The sequence below is a fragment of the Doryrhamphus excisus genome, linkage group LG6 (genome assembly GCF_037039965.1).
Source record: "Doryrhamphus excisus strain RoL-2023G ecotype Guam linkage group LG6, RoL_Dexc_Guam_v1.1, whole genome shotgun sequence".
NCBI classification, from domain to species: Eukaryota; Metazoa; Chordata; class Actinopteri; order Syngnathiformes; family Syngnathidae; genus Doryrhamphus; species Doryrhamphus excisus.
Genome location: NC_136362.1, coordinates 6,210,281 through 6,230,833, shown reverse-complemented (window position 1 = coordinate 6,230,833; position 20,553 = coordinate 6,210,281). Strand labels below are relative to the sequence as shown.

Here is a 20,553-nt window from a genome sequence, read left to right as displayed (position 1 = left end):
ACTGCTGTGTAAGACTCGATGTCAATAAATGGAATATTGTCGTAGTTAAGACTTTTTAATGCGGTTTCAAAACTATTATTAGAACCCCGTGGACATGAAATAACACACCAGTAGTCACCTTGTACTCCAATTATTCATTGTTTTTCACGACTTTGCCACTGTTGTGCTGCAGGGACTCCAGATAGCTGCTAGCTTACCGGCGTGCTAACAGGCTAGCAAGCTAACGAGCTAGCTAGCGGAATGGCAGGACAACTTCTTTTCACGGCTGACTTCATGCAGTGTTGAGGTATTTTTTCAATATTTTGTGTCATTACCACCGCCTAGTGACCACAATACTGTATATTATTCGTATTTTAATACGTTTGACTAACAATAGGCCATCTTCTACCACCAAACAGCCATCATTTATTAATTTCCGGGGGAAAACGCGATATAGAGAGGGAGCTATAATCAAGCCGCGATATTGTTACTACATATTTGTAGTGTTTCTTAAACAGTAGAAATATTGTATTACTGTATTGATGTGCTACATTTTCGTGTTATTTTCATGAAGATGTTTGCATAGTCAACTTCCTGATGGACACTGGTGTGACGATCCATCCCAGCCTGGAATATTCCTTTAAGTGAGTGGGAAGTGCAAAGTGGAAAAGATGGAGGCGGAGCTTCCTCACACTCCCTCACTTTGCGTGTGTGTGTGTGTGTGTGTGTGTGTGTGTGTACTCCTCAGTGGGACTTGCAAAGCACTGCGTGGAAATGAAAGACTCTGCAGGTCTCGGATCGGCGGCACACGAGCTGGACTTTCACTCCTCCACTTCCTCCTCCTCCTCCTCCTCCTCCTCACCGCTCTTCCTCAGAAGCCGCGCGGGGTCATGCTTCCTCCCGCCTCACTCCTCCGCACACCTTTGCCTCAGTGGATCTCAGCTGAGTGACAGAGAAAGCCCACACCGGATTTGAACCCGCGCACCCTTCTTTGCACAGCATCTCCACCTGCCTGCGCGCGCCTCCTTGCTCCTGTGTGCGGACTGCGCCGAAGGCAACATGCTGCTGGTGCTGGTGACGAGCGTGGTGGTGTTGTCAGGTGCAGGTCAGTCCGTGGTTTTTATTATGGCTCCGCTTCTTCACATCCAGTCAAAACTCCCTTGAAGTATTTGTCAATTTGAACTTTTCACCATCTGAAGAGACGCGACATCATTCTCACACACTCAGACATTTGTATTCAATGTTGCACATTTATTCTGCATGGATATGCAACATCTCTGCCCTTCGGCGTGTAATCTCAACCTCATGATTGAACACAACAAGAGTGAGCGAGCAAGAGTTTCACTGTTGTTAACTTCCTCTGATTTGGATTGAAGTTCGTCATTAAAAAGTGACAACATTGAATTTACCACCCGCTGGTGAGCACAGTGTGTTCCCCCTGCAACCTCCCCACCTGCAGACAGTTATATAATTCCACACCAGCTCCTGTTTAGCGAGAAACATGCCCCTAAGACACAAAAGGAACTCACCCCCCTATCCCTCCGCCCCCTCAGTTGAGCCTATTATTTTTAATATGAGCCACTGTGTTTGGTGTCTGACACACACACACACACACACACACACACACACACACACACACACACACACACACACACACACACACACACACACACACACACACACACACACACACACACACACACACAAAAGGAGAGCAGCTAGTAATAAATCCACACTGTGAGGACGAGGCGGCGAGCCTGAGGGGCTTTGCGAGGCATCTGGAAGGCGTCTGAACGCTGCTCGTCCCGGCCGAGCTGCCAAACTTGATCTGTGTCACAGTCTGAGGCCGGCAGGTGCACAATGGCGCCATTATCCCTTTTGCATAACGCTTCCGATCGAGGTAAATCTCTTGACTTGTGTACACACTCGCACTGAGGCGGCGCCAGTTCTTCGGACTCGGCTTGTCCACTCCTCCTTTAAAATGTCTTTGGTTGCTTTCAGGATGCTAGCCAGCTAGCATCCTTCTCATGGCAAAACTTGGATCTGAGCAGAGAGGACGACACTGCCTTCCAAAAGTTCTAATTTACTCATTTGTGTCCTTCAGGCGCATCAACAGAAGTGTTCCGTGTGGGCGTGGCCCCCCGCTGCGAGAGCCGGGCCTGCAACCCTCGCATGGGCAACCTGGCTCTGGGCCGCCGTGTCCTGACCCAAACGGTGTGCGGCAACAACGGCACCGAGCCCTACTGCGCCCACACCGACCCGGGCCTGGCGTGCGGCGCCGCCAAGTGCGCCAAGTGCAACGCGGCCCTCCCCCACCTGTCCCACCTGGCCGCCGCCATGTCTGACTCCTCCTTCCGGCACCCCGACACCTGGTGGCAGTCGGCCGAGGGCGTGGAGGCGGAGACGGTTCAGCTGGACCTGGAGGCTGAGTTCTACTTCACGCACCTCATTGTGGTGTTCCGCTCCCCCCGACCCGCCGCCATGACGCTGGAGCGCTCGCAGGACTTTGGCCGGACGTGGCGCTTGCTGCAGTACTACGCCGCCAACTGCAGCGCCGCCTTTGGGCTCCCGGAGGGCAAGGCGGGCTCGGGGCGGGACGGAGCCATGTGCACGTCCAAATACTCCAAGGCGTACCCGTGCACCCGGGGAGAGGTGAGTGTCCCTGGTGGTTAGCACTGTTAGCCACGTCGGGTCATGTTAGCGTAAGAAATGCACCTTTAGCTTTTCCTACAATCCTGCTAGCAAACAAACAAAAACAGCAAAAAGATGCCATTGGTTTCAAGCTAGCATCAATTATTGAGGACTTTAGCATGCTACGGTATAAAGTGCACGCAATCAACGCCTTTTTTGGGGGGGGGGGGGTAGGCGGGGGTCTAACCAAAGTTGTGTCATGAAATGCTCCATAAATCATGAATGAGTCAACGCTTGCTATCGTTTGTAGTGGAACAAATCTTTGCAGCCGGTCACGCAACATGCCAGGGTCATACTACACTGTGTGTGGGTGGGGGTCGGGGGGGGTGTGAGGGCTGGGGGGGTCACAATGCATGTGCATGAGTGAGTGTTTAACAGGCGTGCTTGAAAGCAGCAGGAGAGAGCGCTCCCTGCACTCCATTGATGTTTAATGGAAGCAGCGAGGAAATGTGTTGCGTCGGACCCCCTGCTGTGTGTGTGTGTGTGTGTGTGCACTTATACCCCCCCCCCCCCCCCCCCATCCATTTTCTACCATCAGGGTCACGGCCGTTCTGCACAGCAGACTCTTAGGGCAAGAACCGATTCACAAATTGCACGTGAGCCGTTTCTGTGACGGGTGACTCGGGTGAGTCCAGTGATTCGCTTCACTGAACGATTCCTAGGAGCTGGAGTCAGAAAAGGAGACGGCGCGGCGTGGAAACAAGGCAGCCACCTGTGCCTGCACTGCTGTGACCCTTGCACTCTGACCTCTCCGCTCGTGAGGTCAAAGAAGTCAAGTGGCGCTTTGTCAGCCGCGCATGTTTTGCTTTAATCCGCCAAATATTTCATGTCGTGTGTTTTATGGCACACCCCGCATCCGCTAGTGGAGGATTCCGTTCCCAGTCTGGAGATCCGGCGGCGGTGTTGTCCGACCATACGCACGATGACTGATATCATAGCTGTGGTGACACGGTTGATATAAGGCGTCTTTCTGACATGGCGGATGTGAATGATGGTAATGTAATATGCCAAGAGTTCACAGAGGCCGCGCTCACGTGCGCGCCGCTCGCCGTGCATCAAAGCGTGTTGGCGGGCGTCTGAGCCTTCTGGGGTCTTGAAGATGTGATGGATGGACGGAGGAGGAGGAGCTAGTCTCAACTTTCGAACATGAAAGCATGACGACGCTGGAGGCTTCACCTGTAATGTGTGTGTGTGTGCGTGTGTGTGTTATTTATGAGGTCAGCCATGATGGAAGAATGCGAGCATTGACCTCCTTAGGGAAGGCAGGCCCATAAAAACACTTCCATCAGCTTTCCATGCGTCTGCTGGGAAGGAAGTGTAATGGGCCAGACGTCCCCACCACCCCCACCGCCCCCACCCTCCATCAGTGCCCATTGTGCTGTTTACCAGGTTACAGTACAGTGTGCTTTGATGGAATTAGCCCCCGTAAAGACTTTGACTCGATTCCGCGGGCCGGAACTCGAGCTTTTGAGATTACGAGCGTTGAATCTGCTCGCCTGCGGCCTCTTTTAGGCCAGACAGAAGTGAAACATGGACGCTTTTCTCACCCCGGGTGCTAATGATTGATATGCTAAGACGGTGCAAAGGTTGTGTTGGTGACACGCACGCACGTACGTATACACACCCACACACACACAACACACGTGACGGGCCTCCATTGTAAACACATAGATAGAAACTTGTGGAATTTTCTTGTTTGTCGAGGAATGTGTTGTTGCCGTGGAATGGCCGTGCCTGTCGCAAGCCCTTTGTGGCGCCCTGAGTTATGTCAGGCCGCGTCGCTGTACCCCGTCTTTGTCTGGGCCGGGCTCTCCGTGCTCTCCCGCGGACCGGCACCCCCCCCCCCACATTTGTCCCGTTACTCGCCACAATGCCGGGGACCCAGCGACCTTTTGCAACAACCAGGAAATTAATAGCGCTCCTCCCATCACACATCTTGGAGCCGGCCAATGAGGGGGCGCCAACACACTTTGATGACACACACACACCGCAGCAGCGGTTACCATGGTGATAGTCAACCATAAAAGGGGATCTTAAATTTTACAAGACCCTCGTGGTCACATGATGATGTTGTCAGTGACGACGGGTTGCGACACGACTTTACAGCGGCAAAACAAACCTCCATATTTAATATTAATAATCTTAATAATGAGTGGTTAGCGCGCAGGCCTCACAGCTAGGAGACCCGAGTTCAATTCCACCCTCGGCCATCTCTGTGCGGAGTTTGCACGTTCTCCACGTGCATGTCTGGGTTTTCTCCGGGTACTCCGGTTTCCTCGCCCATTGGGACTCAAACAGAAGAGTGTCAAAATGGAGTGAAAAATGTGCGACACTACTGATGGTTAATTCTGGTACCCTTTAAAATGGTTGGCAATATAGGGGTGCCCAAAAGAGGAACAGCCCACATGGTACCCAGAAGGTGGAACAAAACAGGATGAAAATGTGGTACGATACTGATGAGTTATTTTGGCACCCTCAAAAATGGTTGGCATCTCAACAGGGGGTGCCAGAAGGGACACGACTCACATCAGCTATTTTGGTTCCGTCAAGTGGTCTGGGTCGGTGCTTCAGAGCCCCAAACCTCTGTGTTCAGTATTGGCCTGTAATTGCCCACCGCACCTTTCATTCATGCTTTTATTGTGAAAACTTGTTTCTTGTGCTCCTCAGGTGATCTACCGGACCCTCCCCAAGTGGGAATCCTTGGACCCCTTTGGTCCGGAGGGCCAGCAGCAGCTGAGGGTGACCAACATCCGGATCCGGCTCCTGAAGCTCCAGCCGTGCCCCTGCCAGGCCAAAGAACCCGCCCCCGACAGCCGGGACGCCCCGCCCACTCGGCACTTTGCCATCTACGACCTGATCGTGAAGGGAAGCTGCTTCTGCAACGGCCACGCCGAGCAGTGCGTCCCTGCGCCGGGGTACCAGCCCATCCGGGACCGCACCAGCCATGTGGTAAGCCAACGAGCAACACCTCAGACAAAGTTTTGTTTTGACTTGTTCATCGCTCATGCCATGCCGGCGGCCATGTTTGTTAAGGAAGTGGAGATGCAAACGGGATTAGGAGTCATTTAGGAGTAAATGCTTCATGCAGCCAGTCACTCGTCTTAATAATTCATGGGGGGGGGGGCAGTCACCTGTCTTTGATCTTTCCACCCCGCCCGCTCTGATAAGCAGCTTCCTGCTAGCTTCAGGATGGAGATATTGATGCATAGGCGTGCTAATGACGGCGTTGATGAAGGTGTGAACGTGGACACACACACACGCACACACACACACACACACACTCCACAATCACCAGCAGGAAGCAAAGACTTTTATCTTAATTAGGATTTTTCACTTTCTACTGCTGCCAATGTTTGCGTTGCCGTTTGTTTGTTTTGTTTAGCTGGCACGACTTCTTCTAAACGACTTAGCTGACTTCCACGAGACTTTGTGGAGGGCGGGGCTGCCGCTTCAGGAAGAAAAACAGTACATTTTTGCTGTGGATCAAATGGGGGAAAAAAAATGCAAATCTGGCAGGACTGATTGTGGTCCCGAGAGTGGGTGCCCCAACAGAAGGGTGCGCTAAAAAAAAAACGGTTGGTAACTCAACAGCAGGGTGCCGAAAGTGCTACAATACAGATTGGGGGGTTTTGTACCCTTGTAATTATTTGTACCCCAACAAAAAAGTACCAAAGTGTGTTGGGTACAGTTTTTGTTACCCTACAACATGCTAGCTAACTCCATAGTAGGGTTGCAAAAATGGTAGATGCTTATATTTGTACCATTCAAAGTGGCTGGTAGTAGTGCTAAAAACATTGTATAATCCGGATTGGTTCATTTGAAACCCTGCAAAATCGTTGCAATCCAGACTTAGTAGTTTGGTACCCTCCAAAATAGTTACCTGACAGGTCATTTGGAACTCTTAAAAATAGCTGGTAGCCCAACAAAATATGCATAATCCAGATTTGTGAGTTTGGAACTTTTCAAAAATAGTTTGATAACCCAACAAGGGTGTCAAGAAATGGTATAATCCAGGTTGGTTAGTTTGGAACCCTGTGAAATTGTTGGTAATCCCACAGAAGGCTTCCAAAAGTGGTACAATCCAAATTGGTGAGTTTGGAACCCTGCAAAATAGCTCGTTAACCCAACAGAATGGCGGCAAATATAGCTACACAATCCAATTAGTTAGTTTGGATCCCTCAAAAGGTTGGTAACTCAACAGTAGGACGCCAAAAAAATGATATTATCCTGCAATATAGTTTGCAATCCAACAGGGGGGGGGGCAAAGACGATACAATCCAGTCTGATCGTGTGGGACGATTTGATCGGCACGTCAAGCGGAACAAAAGCATTAAAAAGAATAAAAATAAGCATAATAACAGCACCGGGACCTTTTATTGCTGCTCGCCGCTTCAAGCACAACATTCCATAAGATTCCTTGGAACAATAATATAGACTGCAAATATTTGCAGAGCTGCGGAGGTTTGAACAGTAAATCCCTGTGGAGTGTCCCGACAGCAGCACCTGGGGAGGGCAAACACCCGCCGGTTATGTAACTGCTGGGTGCTGGATGGCGTATAAACTCAGACTGGGCAACACGCGCTTGTAAGGTAGGCTACGAACGGTGCATACTGTAGCAGGTTTCAACTGGAAGCTAAGGGTCAGGGGTCGGGGGTCAGGGTCAGCTTTACCGCTAAGACGCGGCTAAGTCGCAGGAAATGAAGAGAACACAAAGTCATATCCTGTGTGGCGTGCGCACCTTCCACGCTCCACTCTTGGCCTCTTGGCTTGGCATGGATTTGGCACTAGTTGTCTTCATATACACAGTGTGTGTGTGTGTGTGTGTGTGTGCGCGCATGCCGTGGAGTCATTACAGTCCAGACTCCTGTCGTGCCACCCCCACCCCCACTCGCCCACACAGTAGTGTTTCTTGTTTCTTGCGGTTTGCGAGTGATTACACTGTCTGTTAGTTAGCCACAAAGCTAACACACACATCATAATGACGTCCCTAGACAGCCACTGGAGCGTTAACACACACAGACACAACTAATTGCTCATGACAAACACAGTTTGAGCAACGTACATGTACTTTGTAGGGAATATACAAATGGAAACTCTTAGAGAAATTAAGCATTTTTTGGTGGCGAATATCCTGAAATTGTAATGCAAAACAAACACATTTATTTTTCTATTTTTCTCAAACTGTGATGCATAATAAATGTTTAATTTTTTTTAAGAAATCACCTCAATTTTATTGTGAAATATGTTTTTAGGGAATATACTCCAATTTTAATGTAAACATTTTTTTAGGGAATATATTAAAATTATAATGTGAAATAAATACTTTTTAATACATCTTGTTAGCCACCATGTTAGCACTGCAAGCATGTTAACATTAGCATAGTAGCATTTTTATCCATTTCCATAGGTAGACACGTGTATGACAACCTACCACTATTATACTAGATGTTAGCATGCCAATGTTAACATGTTAACATTGCTAGTACGCAGACATTAAATAACAGCATTTCTAGCACACATATAAACACTGTGTTAGCATGCTAATGTTACCATGGTAGCATTGCTAGCATGGTAACATTAGTGTAGTAGCATTTTTAGCCATTTTCATAGATGGACACTTCTATAAACACATACTACTATTAGGTGAGGTGTTAGCATGTTAACATGTTAGCATTGCTATTATGCCGACATTAAAATAGCATTTCTTGTGCATATACTGTATACTGCATATACTGTTTAAATACATAGCAATATTATGTGAGGTGTTAGCATGCTAATGGTGGCATTAGCTAGCATGCAAACATTATCATAGTAGCATTTTTAGCTGTTTTTATTGGTATTTTTATGTAAACACTTAGCACTATCATTGTAGGTGTTAGCATGCTAACGTTTTGGACTGTTTTCAAGGGAAAATACTGCCTTCATAGTGAGGAAATTACAAGAAGTGTATGAGAGCAAACTTGCTTTCTGCATGTGTGTGTGTGTGTGTGTGTTTTTGTGCTGATCTGGGGTCAGTTCAGACAGAGGACACGTTGGATCACGTGTTTGGATCAAGGCGGAGACACGTCACAGACACACACACACGCCGTGGGAAACAATGTTGGAGTTTAGCAAACATACTTTTTGTTCACATGTAGCGTCCATCTACAGTGTGTGTGTGTGTATGTGTGTGTGTTGTGTAACTGTGTCCCACATATCACGCTGTAACGCAAACAAATAAAGAGCTTCCTCAGATGCCTTGTCCCCCCCCCCCTTTCTCTTCTCCCCCCATTCAATCATTATCCAGCATACATGGCATTCCAGCACTCAGGAATGACAAGGAGATTGTTATTGTGCTCTCAGTGCTGCATACTTCTCACACACACACACACACACACACACACACACATACACACACACACACACACACACACACACACACACGGGCCTTTCAGAGTCCCTGGTATTGTTTGCGGCGATGAAGCCAAACAATCAAGCGTCCGTTCCCTAATGTGAGTGGAGGGCACAGGATAGTTCCCTAAAGAGCACCACGAGGCAAGGGAGACTCGTCCGAGGGCGTCGCTAACGGCGTCTGATGTTTGGCAGGTCCACGGGAAGTGCGTGTGCAGACACAACACGGCCGGCGAGCACTGTGAGCGCTGCACTCCTCTCTACAACGACCGACCCTGGCAGCCCGCCGACGGCCTAACGGGGGCGCCGCACGAGTGCCGCAGTGAGTGTGCATGCTGTTATGTAACGTGCAGACCTAAACCAGACCGCACCGGTCCAGCTGGACCGCGACACGGGGCCTCCTCGCATTTGTCCAATATCCTCACCACACACGTGCAACCTCTCCGTGCTGCCATGTTGTCTTTTGCTGCTTGGTCAGCATTCATAGCGTGCATGAGTTTTTTTGTAAACAACAGTATGGCGGAAGTGTAAGTTTCACATTTTAAAGCGCATGTAGAGTTAGATAAAGATGATACTCCAAATGCAACTGCTGCCATTCATGCCCATCCATTGAAAGCCTTTTGAACGCGTCATTGAGTGGAACTGCATGTTGCACAGCACAGCAGCGAGAGAACCAATGTTGTAATACAAGTAAGATGCTAAAGTCCCCTGCCAGCATTAATACTGCTGACAATTTCATACATCAACAACTATAAACAACGGTATGCCACAAGTGTAAGCTTCACACCCACAGCTACAGTAAGTTAGGAACATTTTAAAGCGCATGCAGAGCTAGATAAAGCTAGACCAACCATGACACTGCAAAACTTTTTTAAGTGACCGTCTATTGAAAGTATGTGCATTTTTTAAGTAAAATGGAGGTTGTTGAACAACACAGCAGCAACAGAACCAATGTTGTAGTAGTGCTAAGATGCTAGACGGCAATGCCAGAATTAATAGCATTGAACAGCTTTTTGTAAAAAAAAACAAAAAAAACACTACGGCAAAATGTAAGCTTCGAAACAACTGCAGTTTGTAGGAACATTTTAATGCGCATGTAGAGGTAGGCAAATGTGACCATGCATGATATTCCAAATGCAGCTAAAAATTGGACATCTATTAAATGTAGGAGCATTTTGAAAACACCATTTACTGTAGAGTGGAGGTTGAATAAGTCGAAGTGGAGTTGTATATTGCACAACACAGCAGCGACGGTAGTAGCAGTAAGAAGCTAACCTGCACTACCGGCATTAATCAGCATATCATTATGAGCTAAATATGCTACGTATGCTAAAGTGGAACACGCATGAGTTTCACACTTCATTTTGCCGTACCTAACCCCTTCCCCCCTCCTCGTTGTTGCGGTGGCGTCTCAGGGTGCAAGTGCAACGGGCACGCTCACAGCTGCCACTTCGATTGGGCGGCGTGGCGCGAGTCTGGCCAGCGCAGCGGCGGCGTGTGCGACTGTCTGCACAACACCGAGGGGCGCCAGTGTGAGAGCTGCAAGCCTGGCTTCTACAGGGAACCCCGGCGAGCGCACACCGCCCCCGACTCATGCCAACGTAAGACACACACACACACAAAGACACACACACACCGTTTGATTTTTTTGGTTCTATTTCATCCCTTTGTGTCAATGCTGGACCCGGAAGACAATCCTTCCCTCACTCCTATGCCTTTTACAGCCACTAGGGGGCATACGGCTATGATCAGTTGGTCATTATACTGGAGTTCAGGGGTGTCCAAAGTGTGGCACGCGGTCCATTGTAATAGTATATTTTAACAAGAACACTAAGAACATTAAAAACAAACAAAAATAATAAAAGTTGAATGTTTTTGAAACAAACAGCAGAAATGTTATTAGAATAAATGAGAATATTGAGTTTCATATTGAGTTTTATGAGAATAAACACACAATATTATGAGGAAAAACAATCTCATTTTAGTAGCCCAGGCTTTCAATATTAAAAAAAAAGATGTTTTTGTTGTTTAAAGTTGCAATATTATAAGAAACAATCAAAACAAAACAAAGTTGTCATTTTTGAAAATTTAGATTGGGGGAAAGTTATGGGAATAAAGTCTAAATATTATGGAAATAATGTCATAATATTACCAGAGGAAATTTTCCAAAAAGCTGACATGGATTTAGAAATGTAGGGTGTACCCCGCCTCTTGCCCCAAGACAGCTGGGATAGGCTCCAGCACCACCCAAGTGAGGACAAGCGGCATATATGATGGATGGATAGATATATAATTTCTTAGCATATCTCCATATGTCGCTTTACAAAATGTCAAAGTGACAAAGCTCCATCCTTTTGGTTTTTCACTGCGTGGCCGTCACTGGATAAACATTTGGCCCCCCTGGTTGAGTTGTTTGTAGCAGCCTAGCGCCTGGCATGTCAGGCTCATTGATAAACTTTTGTGTACTGATGAAATATATAATTAGACATTCCGCTCAGTATCATTGATTATGTGTGCCGGTGTGAATCGTACAGTAAGATCCCTCAGCACGCCGCCACCGCGCTTCATTCTCACCAGGAATGAGGAAGAGTGCAAGCAGGGACGTGCTGGATATCACCGATGGGGCACCTGGCCCTGTGTGTGTGTGTGTGTGTGTGTGTGTGTGTGTGTGTTAGATGTCAGGCAGCCCATGCTGTGTCCAAGGTTTACGCCATAAGTTAATCATCAGATTACGGCATACCTTCGCTTTGACTCAGACCTGACACATACGACAATGTTTGTCCGTCTATGCTTGTTTTGGTGTTTTGGATGGCTGAGTCACAGTGTGTGTGTGTGTGTGTGTGTGTTTGGCCGCGCCGAGCCGAGCCGAGCGGCGTGCTGCCCTCCGCTGATGAGATGAGTCCTAAGTAAACACCAGATAGTCATCTATAAACACAGAGCGCTGGTTACATTCTCCTCCTGATTATCTATCAGATGTGACCCTCTGAGCTCAATGCTGTGGGTGTGCTGCTGTGCGTGGGTGTGCGTGCGCGTGTGTGTTGTGTCCAAAACAACTGTCAAAATGCACCAGACCGTCCAAAAACATTTCCCATTTCTCTGCTTGTTTAATAATTACTATGGCGACTAGGGAGCCCACAGGATGGCCCCAGTCACACAAATACATATGAAATATACATCACAGTGTCATATGAAAACTAGTCTAGACTAGCTGTTATTGAACATTACAGCTATATTTATATTTATAACATATTTATGGGAGCAGTCAAAAGTTTGGAGACATGTTCTCAATCATTAGCATGGCAAACTGTCTTTAAACTTTTGACTGGTACTTCATCATCAGTATACAGTAGCAGTCAAAAGTTTGGAGACATGTTCTCATTCATTAGCATGGCAAACTGTCTTTAAACTTTTGACCGGTACTTCATTATTATACAGTAGCGGTCAAAAGTTTGGAGACATGTTCTCATTCATTAGCATGGCAAACTGTCTTTAAACTTTTGACCGGTACTTCATTATTATACAGTAGCAGTCAAAAGTTTGGAGACATGTTCTCATTCATTAGCATGGCAAACTGTCTTTAAACTTTTGACCGGTACTTCATTATTATACAGTAGCGGTCAAAAGTTTGGAGACATGTTCTCATTCATTAGCATGGCAAACTGTCTTTAAACTTTTGACCGGTACTTCATTATTATACAGTAGCGGTCAAAAGTTTGGAGACATGTTCTCATTCATTAGCATGGCAAACTGTCTTTAAACTTTTGACCGGTACTTCATCATCAGTATACAGTAGCGGTCAAAAGTTTGGAGACATGTTCTCATTCATTAGCATGGCAAACTGTCTTTAAACTTTTGACCGGTACTTCATTATTATACAGTAGCGGTCAAAAGTTTGGAGACATGTTCTCACTCATTAGCATGGCAAACTGTCTTTAAACTTTTGACCGGTACTTCATCAGTACACAGTGCCATGCCATGCCTGCCAAAAGATTGGAGACACTTCCTCATTCAATTGCATGGAAAACTGACTGTAGACATTTGACTGGCATTGGACATGTTCTCAACCATTAGCATAGCGAACAAAGTCCACAAATCAACTGTACAGTACATACAGGTACATGCAATCCCAGACAAAAGTTTGGAGACCATGTCTCATGCTATTGAATGACAACGTGTCTCCAAACTTTTGTCCGCTACTGTTGGCTCTCTTTGACATCAAAATATGAAAATGCCACCACCATGTTAGAGTTTCCATACGTGGCCCCCGGTGCTAAAGTAAGCTAAATATTAGAAAAAAGGCGCGTCCGTGCCATCCCCCTGTCTGTGAGGGGCCAGGTTGTGAAATCCTTTCTGGCTGACAATGTAGGAATTTCCCTGCGTCGTGAGGAACATTTTTATCATACCAGGCTGCGAGGGGGCCTGCCAGAAAGACAACAGTCTTGTCATGCGCCGCAGAAAGACACAGGAGGTCGTTTCTTATCCTCCAGAGGTATTATTCCCAAGGAGTGAAACAGTGATGCAGCATTAACGTTAGCATTAGCGTTGGCGTGCGTGGAGCTGACACACGGCGTCAGATAAGCATGCGAAAACGCACGCAAGCCCGTAAAGTCCCTGGAGGGGCTATCTTTACGACGTTATTGCTGTTGCACTTTATCTTATCTAATGATGTGTGTGTGATAAACGTGTCTGAGTGAGACGTCTCTTCTTTTCACAGTCAATAAATCACAACCTCAACCTGACTTCTTTCTCCGCCAGCGTGCAGATGTCACCCTCTGGGCTCCATGGCCTTCCACGCGGCCGGCGACGCGCTCTGCGACCCCGCCAACGGCAACTGCGTCTGCAAGCCTGGAGTGGGCGGGGCTTACTGCGACAGGTGCATGGTGGGGTACTGGGGCTTCCACGAGTACGGCTGCCGCCCGTGCGACTGCGCCGGAGACTGCGAACCCTTCACGGGCGATTGCGTTCTCAGGTGAGTTGTAAACACAAAAGTATCCGAGAACAGCGCTACATTTTCCCACTGCAAAAACGCCTCATCTTCTATTTGGAAAAAACTCCAGTCAAAGATCCTCTATTAGAGAGGACAACTTATGTTAGTCAAAGATCCTGTATATTAGAGGAGCGCTACAGTGTTTTTGATGACTGACTGCAAAAATGTTAGTCAAAGATCCTCTATGTGACGAGTGCTTTATTGTTTTTAAGGACCGGATGGAAAAAAACTCCAGTCAAAGATCCTCTATTAGAGAGGACAACTTATGCTAGTCAAAGATCCTGTATATTAGAGGAGCGCTACAGTGTTTTTGATGACTGACTGCAAAAATGTTAGTCAAAGATCCTCTATGTGACGAGAGCTTTATTGTTTTTAAGGACCGGATGGAAAAAACTCCAGTCAAAGATCCTCTATTAGAGAGGACAACTTATGCTAGTCAAAGATCCTGTATATTAGAGGAGCGCTACAGTGTTTTTGATGACTGACTGCAAAAATGTTAGTCAAAGATCCTCTATGTGACGAGTGCTTTATTGTTTTTAAGGACCGGATGGAAAAAACTCCAGTCAAAGATCCTCTATTAGAGAGGACAACTTATGCTAGTCAAAGATCCTGTATATTAGAGGAGCGCTACTGTGTTTTTTATGACTGACTGCAAAAATGTTAGTCAAAGATCCTCTCCATGACAAGAGTGCTTTATTGTTTTTAAGGACCAACAACAGAAATGCTTGTCAAAGATCCTCAATTTGACAGGAGCACTCAAAGATCATATATAACGTGTGTGCGTGTGTCTGTGTGTGGTTGCAGTTCGGATCTGCACAATTTGGAGGGCAACTCCAGCGAACCAATCAGGATCTTCCGAGTGGACGAGCTCTTCTCCGCCCTGCACTACTCAGGTGGGCTCTTGTTTTTCTCCTCCTCCGCCGCCCAGTGACCGGTGTCCCGTGACTCAGACCCCACCGGCAGCTTTCATACGCGCATTCCTCACAGAACACACACACATTAATGGACGTGTGTCCCCTGCAGAGAAGTGTGAGTGCAAAGAGCAGCCGCTGACCAACAGCAAACTTTTCTGCACCATGAACTACGCCTACGGTAAGACATCTCACTTTGTTCTTATTAAGGGACCAGATGCGTGTAGCACTCGTGCTCGTCCTATCCTATTATCCTTTGGCAAGTCATCCTCCTCCTCCTCTTCCTCAGTGCTGAAGGTGAAGGTGCTGTCGGCACATGACAAGGGCTCCCATGCCGAGGTGGAGGTCAAAGTTCAGAAGGTGCTCAGCCAGAAGGTGAAGATCCAGCGGGGGGTGGTCACGCTTTACCCCGAGTCGTGGACGGCGCGGGGGTGCACCTGCCCCATCCTCAACCCAGGTGAGGAAGGCCTTATCGGGGCTCCCGTAGAAGTGAACCCTGCCCCCCTGCGTTTGATTGGTTGATTATTAATAAGGCAGCGCATGAGTAATGAGGTCACCAGCTCCTTATCAAGGCCAACCCCAGAAAAACAACAAACATGTTTGCAGGCCGGCGAGTGCGCACCAAAGCCACGGGTAAACTCTCAAACCTTTTAGCCAATCACGCACCTGAAGAAAGTCCCCGGAGGAAAAGGCTGGAATAGACCTGACGTGCACTCAGCTCTTTTTAGGAATCAACTGCAGAAAGTGCTAGTCAAATATTCTCCATATGACAGGGACACTTAGCTGTTGTTTAGGGATGCTCGGCAAAGATCCCCTATGCGACAGGAGCTCTCTGCTGATTTGGGAAATCAACTGTAAAAATGCTACTCAATGGTCCTCTGTGTGACAAGCGCAATCTGCTGTTTTTAGGAATCAACTCCAAATAAAATGCTTGTCAAAGATCCTCTATATGACAGGAACACACACTGCTGTTTTTCGGAATCTACGGCAAACAATGCTAGTCACCGCAAGATCCTTTATATGAAAGCAACACATTCTGCTCGTCAAAGATCCTCTATGAGAGGAGCAAAAAACGCTAGTCAAGCCTCCTTGTGTGACAGGCGCAGTCTGCTGTTTTTAGGAATTTACTCCAAAACATGCTAGTCAAAGATCCTCTATATGACAGGCACAGTCTGCTGTTTTTAGGAATTTACGCCAAAACATGCTAGTCAAAGATCCTCTATAAGACAGGTGCAGTCTGCTGTTTTTAGGATTTTACTCCAAAACATGCTAGTCAAAGATCCTCTATATGACAGGTGCAGTCTGCTGTTTTTAGGAATCTACTCCAAAACATGCTAGTCAAAGATCCTCTATATGACAGGTGCAGTCTGCTGTTTTTAGGAATTTACTCCAAAACATGCTAGTCAAAGATCCTCTATATGACAGGTGCAGTCTGCTGTTTTTAGGAATCTACTCCAAAACATGCTAGTCAAAGATCCTCTATATGACAGGCGCTGTCTGCTGTTTTTAGGAATTTACGCCAAAACATGCTAGTCAAAGATCCTCTATATGACAGGCGCAGTCTGCTGTTTTTAGGAATTTACTCCAAAACATGCTAGTCAAAGATCCTCTATATGACAGGTGCAGTCTGCTGTTTTTAGGAATCTACTCCAAAACATGCTAGTCAAAGATCCTCTATATAAAAGGGGCAATAAGCTGTTTTTAGGAATCAACTGCACAAAATGCTAGTCAAAGATCCTCTATATGACAGTAGAACATTCTGCTGTATTCTGGAATCTACTGCAAAAACATGAGTCAAAGATCTTGAATTTGACAGGAGCAAGGAAGTGATTTTGGGTGTGTGCGGTGACGTGAATGCTAACGACTTTTTCCTTGTCTTCGTGTCCCGGGTGCGCCAGGCGTGGAGTACCTGGTGGCGGGCCACGCGGACAGGAAGCAGGGTCACCTCCTGGTCAACATGAAGAGCTTCGTCAAGCCTTGGAAGGCCAGCTTGGGACGCAAAGTCCTCACGCTGCTCAGGAAGGACTGCAACTGGTAGACGGACACGGGACTCAGAGGACGCGTCCACACGTGGATTATTATTATTATTTTATTATTATTAATATTATTTGGATGAAACGGCACAGACTGAAACGTGCCGGGCGCTGACTTCCTCTCTGCAGCACTTTACCACGATGGAATACGGACGCACAAAGAGAGGACGGCTTTGGCACGACGGAAGCCACGGTGTGGACGGCGTACACGCCCTCACCTGACACACAGGAAGCCATAAGACGCTGCAGGTGTGCAAGATGAATGTATTTGTGTGCACGAGGACACAATTAGCACAGACTCCTCTTTAGCGAGCCAGCATGGCCGACAGTTCCACCGCTACTTCCTGTGCAGTGTTCTTTGGACATCTCTGTTTTCCACATTCATGTAGCTTTTACCTGCAGGTAGGTTCCACCAGGACACGTCTCTAGCTTTCACTTTCTCTTTCCGGCCCAAGCAGTGATAATACAATTATCCTTGCACCATAACTTGGGATTGACTTTATTGTTTTATCATTCTTTAGCAACATAGACAACAAACACAACAACTTTGTTACATGCTACCATGACAAACTTCATTCAGGTAAGTTATTTGGCTCCTTTACTACAATATATTAACAAAAATTAAATTATTTTGCTGAATGTGTTCATAAATGAACTGCAGCTACTTCAGGGTTAGCTACACACATTGAAGCTACGTGACGTCACGTCAATAAGCTCAAAAATCTTGATGCTTATTTTCTAATTTGAAGCATCGGGCTACCGGAAGCTAACTGGCTAACTGGAAATGCTAAGTCTCTAGGCTACATTTACGGAATATATTTGGCTAATATTATGCCGAAGGCACTCGCTAATGAAAGCTATTTGGCTAACATGGAGCATCGTTAGCTAAATAAATGAGGCTGCCTGGTAAACCCTTACTTCAAAACTCCAAATATACAAGCTAGCTGACTTACTGGAATTTTCTTAAAATACGGCGCAATATGAAGCTATTTGGCTAACTTTAATCCAGTATACTGTTCTCAATGAACTGGGCAAGCTAACTGGCTAGCGCTAAATGCTACGTTTCTTGGCTAGCTGCTGGCTAACTTAAGGCTAGTTAGCTAAATAAATGAAGCTACTTGGCTGACTTTAGCATTAATACTCATATAATACTCCTGAATGTGCTTGCTTTATTTTGTGGTAGATGACTCGAGGTTGGTTTCATTTACGTTGTTGTTGTTGGATACCAAAATTGTGTCGTCGCCCTTAGTGGACGTAATGTCGTTTTTCAGTCTATTGGCGCCCAGGCCTTGAAATTCTTCACATGGATTTGACAAAAATATCCTTATCGCCTCGCGCCTTGTGACGTCATGCCCTCGGCTTCCCAAACAGCCCCCGGGCGGCAGAATGCCCACCAAAACAGAGAGCGCGTGGACTGTTTGGGTTTCCCGACGTTCCCTGCGCACTTGTCCCGGAGGTGCCGACACATTCCTGGCGCGTCCAGCCGGAGGTTGCTCACCTGTCTGACGGCCACGGAGCATTCGCAGATTTGTGGCAGAAAGGTTGCGCCGCCCCGCCTCCATCCTGTCAGGATGATTCCAAGCAAGGGGGGGTGAGGAGGAGGGGGGGGGGGCAGGGGCTAACGAGTGCAGACTCAGGAATGCGGCTACTGTACGTTGATGCTAATAAGCCAGACGGTGTTTTTGTCCACATGCTGGGAAGCGTCCTTGCAGAGAAGACGCAACAAACACTTCCCTCTGCCCCCTCCCGCGTGGACTGCTCATCTAGTGATGGAGATGTCCCGCGGGGGGGGGGGGGGGGGGGGGGGGGTGTCACACGGTGTGGGAAAGCGTCCGGCATGCATGGCTAGCGTATAGCCGCTGCGTCCATGCATGTGTGCGTGCGTGAGCACAATGGCCTGCTTGTGTTGCTATAGAATGGAGTTATGGCCTTTGTCCCGCCAGCATTCTTCCGCCGCCATTGGCCCCACGGAAGCTCCCTGCGGGACAATAAACCTTCCTCCCTCCTCTTCCTCCTCCTCCTCGCCACGGCAAGGAGGACCTGTCATCCCGAGACAGATGAAGTAACAGTGTGGTGACAGAAGCGGGATTTCTCCCAGGAAATGTATACTGGATCTCATGTGGGAACAGTCAACCCTCTCATTTGACTTGCAGGAAGTGTCTTCTTCTCTGCTTTGGGGAGTTTCCTGTCATTTCCTTTATTTTAACTTTCATTTTTTTTATTGCAGGTGATATTCGTGATGAAAAACACCCACGTTTGATCCACAGCAATCTGCCAGGACAGTGGTGAAGTGGGCGGTCCGGTCTTGCCTTGAGAATGATTTGGAAATTTTTGATATGCAAATGAAGACAGGTAGGGTGTGGCAATTGGGATTTCTCCCAGGAACTGTCCCACCGAATCCCAAGTGTATACAGACAAACCTCCCATTTTCACCTGGGAAGCTGCCGGTGTAGTGGGCGGTCTCATCTTCTCATTTCGGGAAAATGGGCCTTATTTCCAAATGCAAATGTTGACAGGTCGGGAATGGCGACAGAAGGGGGATTTCTCCCAGGAACTGTCCCACCAAATACCAAGTGTAAACAGACAAACCTCCCATTTTCACCTGGGAAGCTGCCGGTGTAGTGGGCGGTCTCATCTTCTCATTTCGGGAAAATGGGCCTTATTTCCAAATGCAAATGTTGACAGGTCGGGAATGGCGACAGAAGGGGGATTTCTCCCAGGAACTGTGCCACCAAATTCCAAGTGTATACAGACAAACCTCCCATTTTCACCTGGGAAGCTGCTGCTGCAGTGGGCGGTCTCATCTTCTCATTTTGGGAAAATGGGCCTTATTTCCAAATGCAAATGTTGACAGGTCGGGAATGGCGACAGAAGGGGGATTTCTCCCAGGAACTGTGCCACCAAATTCCAAGTGTATACAGACAAACCTCCCATTTTCACCTGGGAAGCTGCTGCTGCAGTGGGCGGTCTCATCTTCTCATTTCGGGAAAATGGGCCTTATTTCCAAATGCAAATGTTGACAGGTCGGGAATGGCGACAGAAGGGGGATTTCTCCCAGGAAGTGTACTACTGCATCTCGTGTACTTTCCTTGAGGAGCTGTCATATATTGCCCCTTTTTTCCCTGTAAATGTGCGGTACGAGGACGCTGGTGCAGTTTCCAACTGCAAATATTGACAGGAAGGGAGTGGCGAGAGAAAGGGGATTCCTCCGGCGACGTGCGCTACTGGATCCCATGGGTTCGCGTAAAAACACCCCGGTCACACTGCGCCTCCAGGAAGTTCATTAGGCTAGAAAACACGCATGCATGCACACGCGCATCAGGAATGTGTGCGTAGCGCCACAGCAAGCCACAACACGGAGGGCGGTGTTGACACAAGCGCCGCTGATTATTAGTGTTCTTATTAGCATCCAGGCGCGGATGAACGAATGGACAAAAGGACGCTTTGGCAAGGCAGCAGGCTTCGCTGAACGTCTTAAAATGCAGCTCAATCGGTCAGCCGCAGACTCGGGATCTGTAAATGTGGATCGTTTTCTTCTGGAGGCCAAGCTAGCATGACGTTG

The 20,553-nt window shown here is 47.5% G+C and overlaps 1 protein-coding gene across 3 annotated transcripts; it reads left to right on the top strand.

Moving 5' to 3' along the window:
* The first annotated feature begins 231 nt into the window (after positions 1 to 231).
* Positions 232 to 17,477, top strand: ntn4 (netrin 4). 3 transcript variants are annotated; one of them, XM_058067396.2, is made up of 11 exons: positions 232 to 286; positions 554 to 623; positions 728 to 1,084; positions 2,084 to 2,631; positions 5,338 to 5,619; positions 9,256 to 9,382; positions 10,476 to 10,661; positions 13,775 to 14,029; positions 14,852 to 14,940; positions 15,071 to 15,139; positions 15,248 to 15,396. In XM_058067396.2, exons 3-10 carry the CDS (start codon positions 1,039 to 1,041, stop codon positions 15,098 to 15,100), a joined length of 1,563 nt encoding a protein of 520 aa, XP_057923379.2. In that variant the 5' UTR covers positions 232 to 286; positions 554 to 623; positions 728 to 1,038; the 3' UTR covers positions 15,101 to 15,139; positions 15,248 to 15,396. The 3 variants fall into 3 exon arrangements, with proteins under 3 accessions (XP_057923379.2, XP_057923377.2, XP_078647399.1); XM_058067394.2 differs by lacking the exon at positions 232 to 286 and adding an exon at positions 16,857 to 17,477 and having other exon boundaries at positions 565 to 623; positions 13,816 to 14,029; positions 15,248 to 15,415; XM_078791273.1 differs by lacking the exons at positions 232 to 286; positions 554 to 623 and adding an exon at positions 16,857 to 17,477 and having other exon boundaries at positions 683 to 1,084; positions 13,816 to 14,029; positions 15,248 to 15,415.
* The last annotated feature ends 3,076 nt before the right edge of the window (positions 17,478 to 20,553 follow it).